Genomic DNA, 16,606 nt, shown 5'->3' with positions numbered 1-16,606 from the left:
AATTATATTTTCTTTGAAGCAAAAATCTTATCTTGGAGCTCCTCTGCATTAAATCTTCTGCTTCACAAAGGTAAATTTAAAATGTGGCAAAAGTACTGTTTGATGAAGGTGTTACTTTTGGCACATCATGGACCTAGTGCAGGGTAGTCATAAAATCTTGATTTACTGCAACACTTCTACATTAAATTAATATTTATTAATGCAGATTTAACCATTTGCAAATGAATGTTTTTACAGTTTTTTTGTACGTCATCATTTATGAATAATTCATACGATAAGCTCTTTACATCAACTAGGTATATTTTACATCAGATACTCTATATTTACTTGTTGCTTGAATTTCATGCAGCTGTAGACATTTCTTTATTTTGCTATTTGTAAGATGTGTTATTAAATGTATTTCTGATCGGCTTACATTGATTTTATGCAAAATGCATTAAAATCTCTTCTGGTGCAGATGCTACAGGCAATTGCACTTTTTAATCATTGACTTCTAAGCTACAGTGTTACCATTTACTTCCATATAAACCACACCACTTCTAACTAATACCCTCTTCCACAAGAATAATTTTTGTCATCAGCGCATATATGAATATCTGTGTCAGTTTGGTAAAATATAGTATAATTCATACATGAAAAGTTTCATTTTATGTTATATTCACTAAATAAAATTTAAATGGGCACTTAAATTTACATGCCCCTTTACAAAATGCAATGTAAGGTGCATATATTGGGAAGAGTGTGTGTGTGTTTGTGGGGTGGGGGTGTATGGAAGCATTATGGTAGTTCTCATAGAACTCAATTATTGCAAGCAATCAACTCGGTTGAAACTTGAATTCATACAAGGTCTCTGGATGTATCTGAGACCAAAATTTATGTTTTAAATAGTAGGGAAATGTTAAAATTATGGATATTGTGCATCAACAACATTTGAAATTCCTTGAACAGAAATTGATTTGATTCTGAGAAATGATGCATAATCCAAGATTAATGTATCTGTCTGGCTGTTGAAAGCATAATAATCCTGAATTAATTTGCGTTATTGGAGAAATTGTTTTTGTTGGTTTGAAAGCAGTTTACATCTGTTATAAACCCAATGACTGTGGTTTTGCCTTTGCAACCAGTGCAGACCAATTTGCAGGCTGATCATGGTCTGCACTGTTGGCTATTCAATATGTAAATTTTCAGTGAACACCTCTTCGAATAAGAAGTGGTACTGCCCAAATTGAATGATGGACCAATGCATTTTAGAAATTTAGCAGGGTTAGTGTACAAATCATATATACCGATAACCTGTCAATTGAGCAGAGAAATATTACAGTATTATAGTTGTTTTTAATAAGTGGATATATATATTGAACTGCTTTGCTGTTCAGTGGGTAAGTAGACTAAAGGTGAAGGTCATTTATGTTCTTTGAGGCTGGAAAGGGTTCCAAGTCATGAGCAAGAAGACCTACAAACCAACTGTAGTGATAGATGACCTGTATTGATTTTGGAGCAGAGTGCAAAGTCATGCTAATATATTTCATTAAACTGAAAATACTTTTACCAGTGGTTCAGTCTATGGATGACACTTTTATGGTCAGTATATTAGGTCAAGGTCACAGTGATATAGTTAATAAGACTCCTAGTATGTGGCATTTTTCACAGCACATGATCAATTGGACTGATAAGCAATCTGCATCTCTGAGGAAATCTGCAGTGATTCTAAGAGTTTTATGCTTAGTTTTATGTTACTGATTTAGAGTATGCTATAATGTCTCAAGCTTGATCAAGTTATAAGTGAAATGGTTGCAAAAAAGATTTTAAAAAGCCTTGAGTTGTTAATACTGTCAGCATGAGCTTGTTAATTTCTGCCCAGACAGATATTCCATTGTATAATTTTATCAGCATAAAGAATAATTTATAATGGCTTGGAAGTCTGGTGTTCACCCTTATAAATTGTTCAAGTTTGACATTTGTGATAGCGACACCCCAACACACCCTTTAAATGATAGTTACCCCTCTTTGTGCGTGTGTCTGTACTTGCATGTGTATGAATGTTCTCCTGTGTGTTTATAAAATTTTGTCCAGCCTAATTGTCAGATTTGAAAATAACCAAAAAATAATATGACAGATGCTGCATAAAAGACATAGACCTCATCTTCAAAGGTCAAGGTCACAGAAGTCAAAGATTTTCTTGTCCACTCAATAACTTTCTTGTGCATGCAAGAATATTCAAATAACATTATATAAACAGGTGCTATAACAAGACTATTATGCTATTTGCAACTTAAAAGTCAAGGTCATTCTTAGAGGTCAAAGATTTACTTTGTATGAATGTATAGATATTCAAATAACCAGGCACAAACATTTATCATAAATAGGCAATGTGTAACATGAAAGACATAGACCCTTAGCTCAAACATAAAGGTCACGCATATAGGTCAAAGATTTTGCTTCCTTATTGTCTTGTGTCTTTAACTTTTGTATACATGGATGGATATTGCATAACAAGACAATGTATCAAGTGCAAGACCCAGTGCTCCAGCGCAGAGGTGAAGGACACTCTGAAGAGGTCAAATTTATTTATGTCATTCTCTTGGCAGTGAGTAGTTTTTGTATGAAAGTATATTCAAATGCATTGGTACAGACATTCAGCTTAACAAGACAATGTGTCTTGTACAAGGTCAAGACCCCTAGTTTAAAAGGAAATGTCAAATATGTAAGATATGTTGTATAACCTGGGCCTTGTTAATTATAACAAGGAAAGACTGACCGCTAACTCAAAGGTCAAGGTCTTACTAATGGTTCTGTGTCCAATTGTTCCGTTGTCAGAGTGATATTTGACTCTTTGTGTCCTAACATATTGATATAGCAGGGGCATCCATGTCTTATGGACACATTTCTTGTCTTGGACTAGTATCTACTCTGAAACTATGGTTACATATTGTGGAATTCTTTTTGATTTAACTTTCTAAACTTTGCTGATATGCTATACTTCCTACTATACAGGGTTCTCTTTTTAACTACTTCGATCAAGGGAGGTAACTTTATTCTACCATGGAACATGTTTTTCGTTCCATTCGCTTCCAAGTGCAGTGTAGTCATAAAGGCCTGATTTATTGCAACAGTACTGCAGTGGATTAAATATGTATTTATTTATTATTTATTAATGCAAATTAAACCATTATTTAACATGCACTTGCAAATGCATTTTTTGAGAATTTTTTTTGTACTTTATCATTTATGAATAATTCATATGACATGTACTTTTATGTATAATTTGCATAGAATACACTTTTTTTTGTGTTGCAGTTGGAGACATTTCTTGGTTAACAGATTGTTCTCAGTTATTTACAGAATGTGTTCTTGAACGAATGCTGATCATTTTACTGTAGTCTTATGCAAAATGATAGTCTTAACATTAAAATCTCTTTCAGCGCAGACAGGCAGTCATTCTTGAAAAACGGAAATTTTAGTCATTGAATATGCTTTATAAAGTTGTTCATTTTCCTGTGTTTAGCCTTGTGAATAGCGTCTTACATAGCTTTTAAAGTTAATTCTGTATAACTAACTAATGTAGTCTTTTAGATAAAGGAAAACATATCGAAGATGGTTATATGGTTATATCTTTTCTGAAATTCTATAAAAATGTGCTATCCAGTTGTGTATTTGGTACAAAAATGAAGTTTCTAGACACAACATGTTGAATAGTACTTGGGAAATTGTGCTTCAAAAAGCTTTTAAATTCAGTGAGGCAGGGGGTTGGGTGGGAGAGGGGTGAGGGGGTGGCGGGAGTTATGGTGGTTCTCATACAACTCAATTGATGCATGGAAAGAAAAACACTTTAATTCAAACAGTAAGGTCTGGGGTGAGATTTTACGGACAAAATAAATTGTGCATCAACAACTTTAGAAATTCAGTGAACAGGATCTAATTTGATTCTGAGAAATGATGCATAAGCCCAGATTAATTGATATATCTGTCTGGCCTGTAGGAAGCACATTATAGTGTTTGGTACATAAAACAATCCTGAATTAATTTGTATTGTTAGAGAGAGGACAGATCACAATGTTATAATTCCAATGATTGCAGTTTATAAATGCCAGTGTGGGCAGGGAGGTCTACAGACAATTTATTGATGGGTTGGACTTTAGAGATGACAGATTGATAAAGGAAGACTTGTTATTTTTAAATCCCAACCAATTGAGTTTTTGGAGATGAGCTGTATAAGAACCAGCTTGTCATGTCCAACTGGAAATTTTAAGACAATGACTTGTAAAAGATTTAATGAAGCTAAATGACACAATTCTAGATGGCAAAGATAGGAAGTGAATAGCACAGCAAATATGGCTCTAGTAATCTTGGATTATTGTAAAGTTGTCACTGTTTGTTACTCTCCGGAACATATAGGATTGTTGGAATTTTGTCCGCTGTCCTGAGTCTGTCATCATCAGCAGTTTCTTTAAAGACCATCTCTAAAACCACAAAATCAGTTTCCACCAAACTTTGCCTACGTTAACACTCAAGAGCCACGTACATTTCCTACAATTTTGAACATAGTTGAAATACTTTGACTTACTGAAATTCTTGATACAGTGTCATCATAGCCTGTTTGGTTGGTTTGTTTGTTTGATGGTGTTTGATGCCATTTATCAACAGTATTTTAGTTCTGCTGGGCAAGATTGTTGTGTCTAAGAGATATTGCAACATTACTGTCAAGTAATTGAAGACACTGTTGATAAACAAAGCATATTAATCAAAGCAGGATTCCATTTCCTTGTGCATCACATCGTTTCCTGAATTGACAAATCTTAGGAGACAGTTATTATTCCCTAAAGAAGATATATCCTGATGCGATCAAGAAGTTTTGACCTTTTGTTAACTTATAGCAGAATTAGGTCTTAGGTCACTTTATTGCCTGCATTGAAATACTTTGTGCCCTCAAAGAAATTTGGCAGATATATTTGCCTTTGTCATGCAACGTTATGTTTTCACAAGTCATGTAAGTCTTAACTATTTAAATAGGCAAGATTATTTGAAATTTCATGACTGTACTTTGTAACAAAATATTCAGCTGCCTTGTTTTCTGCTAGTCAGCCCTGTTTAATACTGGAGGCAAAGAAATGTGTTACAAGGCATTCTTGTCAAGTTAAACCACTTCGTTTGTCTAGATTTTGTTTCAGAAGTGCAAGACTACATTTTTAGCTCACCTGTCACATAGTGACAAGGTGAGCTTTTGTGATCACCCTTCGTCCGTCGTCAGTCCGTGCATGCGTCAACAATTTCTTGTCTGCACGATAGTGGTTTCATTTATGATTTTATTTTAACCAAACTTGCACACAACTTGTAATACCATAAGATCTTGGTTCCTTTCTTGAACTGGCCAGATCCCATTATGGGTTCCAGAGTTATGGCCCCTGAAAGGGCCAAAATCAGCTATTTTGACCTTGTCTGCACAATAGCAGCTTTATTTATGATTTGATTTTTACCAAACTGGCACACAACTTGTATCACCATAAGATCTTGGTTCCTTTCTTGAACTGGCCAGATCCCCTAATGGGTTCCAGAGTTATGGCCCCTGAAAGGGCCAGAATCAGCTATTTTGACCTTGTCTGCACAATAGCAGCTTCATTTATGATTTTATTTTAACCAAACTTGCACACAACTTGTATAGCTATAAGATCTTGGTTCCTTTCTTGAACTGGCTAGATTCCATTATGGGTTCCAGAGTTATGGCACCTGAAAGGGCCAGAATTAGCTATTTTGACCTTTTCTGCGCAATAGCAGCTTCATTTATGATTTAAATTTAATCAAACTTTCACAAAACTGTTGCCATAAGGTCTCAGTTCCTTTGTTGAACCGGCCAGATCCCCTAATGGGTTCCAGAGTTATGGCCCCTGAAAGGGCCAAAATTAGCTATTTTGACCTTGTCTGCGCAATAGCAACTTCATTTATGATTAGATTTTAACCAGACTTGCACACAACTTGTATCACCACAAGATCTTGGTTCCTTTCTTGAACTGGCCAGATTCCATCATGGGTTCCAGAGTTATGGCCCCTTAAAGGTCCAAAATCGGCTATTTTGGCTTTTGCAGCCATATAGAGACTTCATTTATGGTTTTATTAGCCCACCATCATCAGATGGTGGGCTATTCAAATCACTCTGTGTCCGTGGTCCGGCGTCCTTCCGTCCGTCCGTCCGTCCATCCTTCCGTTAACAATTTCTCGTTATCGCATCTCCTCAGAAACTACCAGGGGGATTTTGACCAAACTTTGTCAGAATGATGTATTGGTACCCTAGTTGTGTCCCCCTGAAAATCAGACTGGTTCAACAAATTTTTAGTAAGTTATGGCCCTTTGTTTATTTCTATAATTTACATAGATTTTTATAGGGAAAAACTTTGAAAATCTTCTTGCCCAAAACCACAGAGCCTAGGGCTTTGATATTTGGCATGAAGCATCATCTAGTGGTCCTCTACCAAGATGATTGAAATTATTTCCCTGGGGTCTAATATGGCCCCGCCCCGGGGGTCACATGGTTTATATAGACTTATATAGGGAAAAACTTTGAAAAACCTCTTGTCCAAAACCACAGGGCCTAGGGCTTTTATATTTTGTATGTGACATCATCTAGTGGTCTTCTACTAAGATTGTTCAAACTATCCCCCTAGGGTCAAATATGGCCCCGCCCCGGGGGTCACATGGTTTACATAGACTTATATAGGGAAAAACTTTGAAAATCTTCTTGTCCAAACCACAAAGCCTAGGGCTTTGATATTGTAATGTAGCATCGCCTGGTGGTTCTCTACCAAGTTTGTTAAAATTATCCCCCTAGGGTCAAATATGGCCCCGCCCTGGGGTCACATGGTTCATATAGACTTATATAGGGAAAAGCTTTTAAAAACTTCTTGTCAATAACCTACAACATTCAAATTTGGACCACATGTATGGTTTTGAGTGGCAAGATGAACCTTGACATGAGTTGACCTTGATTTTGACCTAGTGACCTACTTTCACATTTCTGTAGCTACAACCTTCAAATTTGGACCACATGCATAGTTTTGTGCACTGAAATAAACTTTGACCTTGACATTGACCTAGTGACCTACTTTCACATTTTTGAAGGTACAGGCTTCAAATTTGGACCACATGCATAATTTCGTGTTCCGAAATGAAATTTGACCTTGATTTTGACCCAGTGACCTACTTTCACATTTCTCAAGCTACAGCCTTCAAATTTGAACCACATGCATGGTTTTATGTACTGAAACAAACTTTAACCTTTACATTGACCTAGTGACCTACTTTCACATTTTTGAAGGTACAGGCTTCAAATTTGGACCACATGCATAGTTCTGTATTCCAAAATAAAATTTGACCTTGATTTTGACCTAGTGACCTACTTTCACATTTCTCAAGCTACAGCCTTCAAATTTGGACCACTTGCGTAGTTTTGTGTACCGAAATGAACTTTGACCTTAAGATTGAACTAGTGACCTACTTTCACATTTTTGTAGCTACAGGCTTCAAATTTAGACCACATGCATGGTTTTGTGTACCGAAACAAACTTTGACCTTTACATTGACCTAGTGACCTACTTTCACATTTCTCAAGCTACAGCCTTCAAATTTGGACTACTTGCGTAGTTTTGTGCACCGAAATGAACTTTGACCTTAAGATTGACCTAATGACCTACTTTCGCATTTCTGTAGCTACAGGCTTCAAATTTGGACCACTTGCATAGTTTTGTGTACCGAATTAAACTTTGACCTTAAGATTGATCTAGTGACCTACTTTCACATTTCTCAAGCTACAGCTTTCGAATTTGGACCACATGCACAGTGTTGTGTATGGAAATGAAATTTGACCTTGAGCTAGTCAGTAAGTCTTGAAATTTGGAACACTCAAAAATGGCACATTGGTGGGCGCCAAGATCACTCTGTGATCTCTTGTTTGAGACAAACTTCCAAAATATCTTCAACAACAATAAATCTTGGATTCCATGACAAATCAAATCCAGTCGTAGTTTCCAGAGTTATTTTATCTGATTACCTCCCCTGATTGTATTCAAAATGGATTTATATCAGTAAGTACTTATAGGACTTACTTGAAATTTCATTATTGTCATTAGTTTGACTGAGCCAATCAGGGTAGATAACTATGGACTGATTTTATGTCAAATTACCTCCCTTGATTTCAAATTAAAATTGGTATATCTCCGTAACTAATGAAGATACTGATCTGAAATTTCATTTATGTCAACAGATTTATTTGGCAGATCCTTCTTTTGTTCACTTACAGTAATTTTCTTATTTATTACTTCCCTTTTACATTACTATAAATAGCTTATTTTTAGTAAGTTTTTTATTATTGGCCGTAAGAAAACCCCGAGACCACTTTTCTGTGGTACAACATGGATGGTACCTCCAATTTTTAGGTGTATTTTGACATATCTGTACCTTGTAAGAATTTTGTTTTTCTGTTTGGTTAAATTTCTTATTTTGTTGTTCCTGTCCTTTGGACTTAGATATTTTTTCTGAGGACCTTCTTGTCCTCAAGTGCAATGATAACAGGTGAGCGATATAGGGCCATCATGGCCCTCTTGTCTTGCATCTTAGTAACAAAAAGAAAATGACCTAAGTTAATTCTGCTAGTTGCTACTAATAATAATTATAAACTGTTTAAAAAAAAAAAAAATTGTTATGTATTTCAGTATTACTCGCACATTTGCATCAGGCAGAACAGAAAAGATGATTATGCAGTCTTTGAAAGATTTAGGGCTTCCAGGGGGAAAGGTAAGATAGCATGCAATAATAGACCTACTCATGTGTTTTGTTCTGGAAATGAATGGAAGTGAAGTACTTTACCAGTGATAAGTTAGTAATAGCCTTTGCTTGACATTGTGCCTTTACTGGGCAACAGCGTAAATATGAAATAATAAATTTATGTTTTGAGAGTGAGAAAATGTTGGGAGTAGTGTTGTGAAAAAAGCAACAGAGTGTTTTGTTATATTTTGATTCCAACTGATACTGTTCACTGCTACTCAGCTTCTTGTTATTCAGCTGTCATAGTTGGTAAATGTGAGCTAATCCTCAATTGATGTAGTGTTTGGAGAAATTTGTTTTACCATAATAAAAAGCTGTATTATTTTCGTTGGGGCTATCCCCTGCGAAATGAAACGTTACTGTTCATGAACAGTGCATGCATATTTCATGAATGGAGTTCATGAACACTTCATGAATTGTTCGTGAAGATAAAATGGCACAAATTCTTGAAACATTCTTAAATACTGTGTTCATGAACAGTGCATGAAAAGTGAAGGATGACTTAAAGAACTAATGTACATGAACAACTCATGAACTATTAACTTCATGAATAGTTCTTGATATTTTGTTGAACATGAATAGTTCATGAACTTCTTGCTATTTGTTTTTATTGTGCCATTTTATCTTCACGAACTAGCAGTGAACCATTCATGAACATCATTCTTCATTAGTTCATGAACTACCTATCATGAGTAGTGCATGAAAGATTTAAGAAAATAACATCATGATTGTTCCTTTAACCTTTTATCATGGACAATTCAGAACTCTGTGTGATTCTTTAGTGGTTCATGAACACTTTGTAAGGACAGTTCATGACCAAAAATTCATGAACACAAATCAAGAACTGTTGAAGGTAAGTTCATGAACAGTTCTTTAATGTTTTGAAGTGTTCATGATTTCAAGAACTGCATTTCGCAGGGGATGAGACTAGCAGTAGTTGAAGTTACCTCCCGTACAAGTTTACTGATTTTGTTATGTTTTGTTTTGTTTGTTGTTTCAGAGTGAGGAAATAGAAATATCAGCATTTACTTTTGAGAAGTTTTATGAACTGTATCACAAAATATGTCCACGTACCGATATAGAGGATCTCTTCAAAGAATGGTATGTATTTTACAGTAGAATAGTATATGTCCACGTACCGATATAGAGGATCTCTTCAAAGAATGATATGTATTTTACAGTAGAATATGTCCACGTACCGATATAGAGGATCTCTTCAAAGAATGGTATGTACTTTACAGTAGAATAGTATGTAATTCTCTCCGCTGCTTAACTCACAAGGAGAGCGCAGATCTAAGGATCAATTTGTCACAAGTTATAACACCAGGCCGAGTTTATGTTCTCTGTGACAATTTGATAAAAGACATTGTGTCTTAACTCACTATGGCAAAGAATCCAGGAACAAGCACTGGCTAAGTTAAGGTAACTGCCAACCATTACCTAACAATAGTACTGTTGACGAACGGCATTAAAGCCAGACAAACTAACCTCATCTTAAGTGAGTAGTGTTTTATATCTATGCCTGCAGTGTCATTTGTAGCGTTTTACACTAATATGAGAGATGAAGCATAACCCTTGCAGACGTTCATAATATTCTGTTAAATAGGTTTGCGTTAAGTTTCTGCATCCTAATTATTTCTCTTGGCCAGAAATGTCTGCAAGATTTGTCTGAACTTTCACAGTTGTAGCAAATTATGAAGAAAAAATACAGAAGCTGGCCAAGATTTTTGTTGGCCAGTCTGTTTTCAATAGACAGTTGATAAGCAGCTGACCCTGTTATTATGCAAATAGCAAAATAAATTTCATATAAACACAATGCATCTTTTACAACCATTACCTTTGATATAAAACCATCTTTGAGTTTGCCAAATACAATAAAGTGAAATACTTGATGTACAGTCTAACCTGTCTTAAGCAGCCAGCCAAGGGAAGCAGACAATTTGGCCGCTAAAGCCAGGTGACCGCTGACCGGAGGTGTAGCCAGTATATGTATTTTTCAGACTTCTGACCAGTCTATAGCCTTTAGGCCCGTTTCTTTTTGGGTTTTCCATTATTATTTTACCAGGATACAATAACGTGCATTTGCCTTCGCAATACGAATGGTTTTCTTAGCAATCTAAAACTCCGGCGTGTTTTTTTTTTTACTACAAAAATTGTTACAGACAATTTTCCAACTTCAAAACAAGTTTGTTTACAATTTTCGCCATTTTGGTAAGGGAAGCTACTCTCGGCGCTTATTGTCTACGCTAAATCTAAGATTGCCGTTACGTTCCGTAAAAGATAGAGTGGTTTATATTTTTTTCAAACACAATTAATTTCGTATAAATTTAATAGTATTTTGATGACAGAAGTATAAAAAAAAATCACAGATATTATGCTACTAATTAGTTATCGAATATTATCTTTAACCGAGGTCAAACTGTGAACAACAAAATTGACACGAGGTGACACGCTAATTATCGATAATTACTGGCCATTTGATCATAACAAAAGGGGATTACACCTTTGGTTATCAGTTTTAATTGAGAAGCTCATGTCATTTTGTCGTTCCTGTGGTGAAGTCCCGCGAAACTTAGCAACCACGTGCTTCTCAAAATCGGGTATCTTCGGCGATTATTGCCTAAAAATAATTGGTTTTGGAAGAAAAATGGCCGCTGAAAGGGGTCAAAAACGGCGGTCGGGAGGCAATTTCGGTGGCCGCTGGCCGCGGACGGCAGGTGGCCGCTGAATAAAGTGATAAAATAGAGGAAAATCCGTCGGGGGCGTCATAAAATGGCCGCTGAACGGAGGTGACCGCTGATCGGAGGTGACCGTTAGTACAGGTTAGACTGTAATTCTTTTGACGTTTTATTCAGTAATGTGACTTTGCCTCTTTGTTTTTTTGGCATTAGACATTATTCTTGACGATAAAATGGATTGATATCAGGAAAAGAACTTGAGAGGCCTCACATAAATGGGGTACTTAAAAGCATTTTGTCAGTTTTAAAGGTTAATTCAGATTAATTTATTTGTTATAATCTTATTCAACAAGAAAGTACCACTAATTTCAGTAGTAAATACAAGCTACAACAGACATTGTGTCTTTTTGTTTCATGTTTGATACCACTTTATGTTTTTTGCTGGGTACTTTTTACCATGCAGAGGCACATTAAAAATCTATTTACAACACTTTGTTTTCATTTTAGGGGGAAAGAAATTTAGAAGTAGTATGACTGTAGATTTTTCAAGTTGCCTAGCTTTACAGAAGAACTAGTCATGTGTAATAAGAAATTAGGTGTTGCCTATCTTGACAGACGACCGAGTTAGTCATGCCATATATGAAATGTCATATCAACAGAATTGTCCTTTTGGGGTTTTTTTTCCACAAAAAAAGTTAATTTTAGTGCTTTCTGCATGAAGGGTTTTTCTTTCTAGTGTTTTTTGCTCACCTGAATACAAAGTAAATAACTCATTATGTCCTCCACCTTATTATACGTCCAAAGGGACGTATTATGTTATGGTCCCGGTGTCCGTCTGTCCGTCGTATATAGGAACGTCCGTCTGTTAGCAATTTCGTGTCCGCTCTGTAACTCTTGAACCCCTTGAAGGATTTCAAAGAAACTTGACACAAATGTTCACTACACCAAGACGATGTGCAGAGCGCATGTTTTGGATGTGTCATTTCAAGGTCAAGGTCACACTTAGGGGTCAAAGGCCATATAAGTGCGTTTCGTGTCCGCTCTGTAACTCTTGAACTGCTCGAAGGATTTCAAAGAAACTTGGCACAAATGTTCACCACACTGAGACGACGTGCAGAGCGCTTGTTTCGGATGACTAGCTTCAAGGTCAAGGTCACACTTAGCAGTGAAAGGTCATATGAGTGTATTTCGTGTCCGCTCTGTAACTTTTGAACTCCTTGAATGATTTCAAAGAAACTTGGCACAAATGTTCACCACACTGAGGCGACGTGCAGAGCTCATGTTTTGGTTGACTCGCTTCAAGGTCAAGGTCACACTTAGGGGTCAAAGGTCATATATGACTTTGCTTTGTGTATATTGCTCTGCATTGCAGTGCTTGTTTTTATTAGCTCACCTGTCACAAAGTGACAAGGCGAGCTTTTCTAATCACCCTTCGTCCGTCGTGTGTCTGTCCGTCCGTCAACAATTTCTTGTCTGCACGATAGTGGTTTCATTTATGATTTTATTTTAACCAAACTTGCACACAACTTGTATCACCATAAGATCTCAGTTCCTTTCTTGAACTGGCCAGATCCCTTTATGGGTTCCAGAGTTATGGCCCCTGAAAGGGCCAAAATCAGCTATTTTGACCTTGTCTGCACAATAGCAGCATTATTTATGATTTGATTTTTACCAAACTGGCACACAACTTGTATCACCATAAGATCTTGGTTCCTTTCTTGAACTGGCCAGATTCCATTATGGGTTCCAGAGTTATGGCCCACGAAAGGGCCAGAATTAGCTATTTTGACCTTGTCTGCACAATAGCAGCTTCATTTTTTATTTGATTTTAACCAAACTTGTACACAACTTGTATCACTATAAGATCTTGGTTCCTTTCTTGAACTGGCTAGATTCCATTATGGGTTCCAGAGTTATGGCCCCTGAAAGGGCCAGAATTAGCTATTTTGACCTTGTCGGCACAATAGCAGCTTCATTTATGATTTAAATTTAATCAAACTTGCTAAAAACTTGTGTTGCCATAAGATCTCAGTTCCTTTATTGAACCGGCCAGATCCCATACAGGGTTCCAGAGTTATGGCCCCTGAAAGGGCCAGAATTAGCTATTTTGATCTTGTCTGCACAATAGCAACTTCATTTATGATTTGATTTTAACCAAACTTGCACACAACTTGTATCACCACAAGATCTTGATTCCTTTCTTGAACTGGCCAGATTCCTTCATGGGTTCCAGATTTATGGCCCCTTAAAGGTCCAAAATTGGCTATTTTGGCTTTTGCAGCCATATAGAGACTTCATTTATGGTTTTATTTGATACAAACTTCCAAAATATCTTCAACAACAATAAATCTTGGATTCCATGACAAATCAGATCCAATCGTAGGTTCCAGTGTTATTTTATATCTGATTACCTCCCCTGATTGTAGTCAAAATGGATTTATATCAGTAAGTACTTACAGGACTTATTTGAAATTTCATTATTGTCATTAGTTGGACTGAGCCAATCAGGGTAGATAACTATGGACTGATTTTATGTCAAATTACCTCCCTTGATTTCAAATTAAAATGGGTATATCTCCATAACTTATGAAGATATCGATCTGAAATTTCATTTATGTCAACAGATTTATTTGGCAGATCCTTCTTTTGTTCACTTACAATAATTTTCTTTTTAATTACTTCCCTTTTACGTTACTATAAATAGCTTATTTTTAGTAACTATTTTATTATTGGCCGTAGGGAAAAACCGAGACCACTTTTCTGTGGTACAACATGGATGGTACCTCTAATTTTTAGGTGTTTTTTGACATATGTGTACCTTGTAAGAATTTTTTTTTCTTTTTGGTTAAATTTCTTTCCTTTGTTGTTCCTGTCCTTTGGACTTAGATATTTTTTCTGAGGACCTTCTTGTCCTCAAGTGCAATGATAACAGGTGAGCGATATAGGGCCATCATGGCCCTCTTGTTTTGCATATCCTTTTTTGTTCTCTTACAATAATTTTTGTTTTTGAATTACTTCCCTCTTTTGTTACTATAAATAGCTTATTTTGAATCTTTTTTATTATTGGCCGTAGGGAAAAACCGAGCCCACTTTTCTGTGGTACAATGTGGATGGTACATCCAATTTTTAGATGTATTTTGACATAACTTTAACTGGTAAGAATTTTTTTGTGAACTTAGAAATTTTTTTTTTTGGAATTTCTTCTTTCTGGTTGTTCCTGTCCTTTGGGCTTCAACAGTCAAGTTTATAAAATTTTGCTCCCATCCTCTGATGTAACCCTTCGGGTGTATATTGCCCCGCTTGGCGGCGCTCTTGTTTCCTTCGTTATGAAATCATCAAGTAATCTTTAGTTAGGATGAATTTTAATGAACTTCAGTTGACATCTGAAAAAAGGAATTTTAAGTCCTTACAATCACATTTCTTTGCATGTGCTGCTCTGCAATGAATGGAATTTTCATTTGAAAATTGATTAAAATTTTGCAACCTTGTCTAATGCAGTTTCTTAAAAAAAAATCTGGGTCACAAAATGTGTGACAAGAGAATACAAGGAAGAACTGCAGACAGTGTATATTTAACAAGAAAGAAAATAGCCATGGTGAATAACAGCGAGAATAATTCCTTTCTGTACCCATAGCAACATCATCAAATGCTAGCACATCTTGATAAAAAACAAAAATGCGTCTTGTGGCAGTACCATTGCCGTAGTTCCTCAAGATGATTCCTTAAAAGTGAGCTGTCAGACAAAGTAGCTGTATATGGATAAGTGGAAACCTCAGTAATCAATAGTTATTCTTGCTGTTTCCTGTAATTCCTAATATATCATTTTGACAGGCCGAGATCTGTTTATGAGAGGAAATCTTTGATGGCACCTTTGTGGGCAATTATAGCAATGTGTAAATGATTATACCCAGTTTTCCATCTTTCATGACTAGAAGGTATAAATGACAAAACACAGTGTTTATTATATGAGAATCATTTGTTTTTATTGCCAAATTTATACTCAAAATACATACGCAGGCTAGGAACAACCAAAAACCCAAGTAATTCTATCTGATTTAATTGGCCAAAGTGGCTTGATACACCATGACTAGGAGAATATGCTAAATTTCATTACAGGTTACATAAATTGAAGTCATTTAAAGTATAAGTCTGGTGTAATCGAGCCAGTCTGCAGCAATCTTTCTTGGGGACAAGGCTGTTAATGAATAGCAGAATGCCCAAAAAGAACCTCTGCAGCCACATTCAGCTAAGACATATACTGTTGGAGGCAGAAGGAGGTTCTTCCCCAAGAAAGTTTGCTAAGTCCCCATTGAGCAATACGGAAGACGAATAACATAACAAAGCAGAATGATATTGCAATACAAAGTGTGACAACAATGCAAAAGTGTACAGTAATAAACCAGACTCAGGAAGTTTATGTTTAGTCCTACGATGACAGACTGAGAGCAAATGATGTTGAAGTCTACAGTCTACAGTGGTAGACTATAGCAGACTTGAAAAAGCCTATGGTGGCAGGCTGCAGGCAAATGATGTTGAAGGCTACAGTCTATGATGGCAGACTATGGCAGACTTCAAGAAGCCTACGGTGGCAGGCTGCGGGCAGCGTGTGCAAAAGTCTTCAATGGTAGACTTGGTTGTATTAGCCTATGATGGCAGGCTGCTGGCAACGGATGCAGAGGTCTACAGTGGCAGACCATACTCAAAAAGCCTACGATGGCAGGCTGCAGGCAAATGATGTTGAAGGCTACAGTCTATGGTGGCAGACTATTGCAGACTTCAAAAAGCCTACGGTGGCAGGCTGCGGGCAACGGATGCAAAAGTCTACGATGGCAGACTTGGTTGTAATAACCAACGATGGCAGGCTGTAGGCAACAGATGCAAAAGTCTATGATGGCAGACTTGGGTGGTATAGACTACGATGGCAGGCTGCAGGCAACGGATGTGGAGGTCTATGATGGCAGACCTTTCTCAAAAAGCCTATGATGGCAGGCTGCAGGAAATGATATTGAAGTCTACATATACAACAATTATTTTTTACAGTTTTAACATGATGGTCTTGTAGGTCTAAACAATAACAGTTGATTCTAGCATCCTTTGATAGAAACTTTAAATTGCTT

The 16,606-nt window shown here is 36.5% G+C and overlaps 1 protein-coding gene across 4 annotated transcripts in view; it reads left to right on the top strand.

The window, feature by feature from the left end:
* Positions 1–16,606, top strand: part of LOC123523369 (1-phosphatidylinositol 4,5-bisphosphate phosphodiesterase beta-4-like) — a 227,829-nt gene that overhangs the window by 110,906 nt on the left and 100,317 nt on the right. For all 4 annotated transcript variants that reach the window (XM_053544704.1, XM_053544711.1, XM_053544720.1 and 1 more), the window contains exons 8-9: positions 8,700–8,781; positions 9,812–9,912. In XM_053544704.1, coding sequence (XP_053400679.1) covers positions 8,700–8,781; positions 9,812–9,912 — 183 coding nt within the window. The remainder of the gene's footprint in view (positions 1–8,699; positions 8,782–9,811; positions 9,913–16,606) is intronic.

This window comes from Mercenaria mercenaria, chromosome 1, assembly GCF_021730395.1.
Source record: "Mercenaria mercenaria strain notata chromosome 1, MADL_Memer_1, whole genome shotgun sequence".
NCBI lineage: Eukaryota > Metazoa > Mollusca > Bivalvia > Venerida > Veneridae > Mercenaria > Mercenaria mercenaria.
The sequence above is the reverse complement of the archived record's forward strand: the minus strand, read 5'-3'. Positions and strand labels throughout refer to the sequence as shown.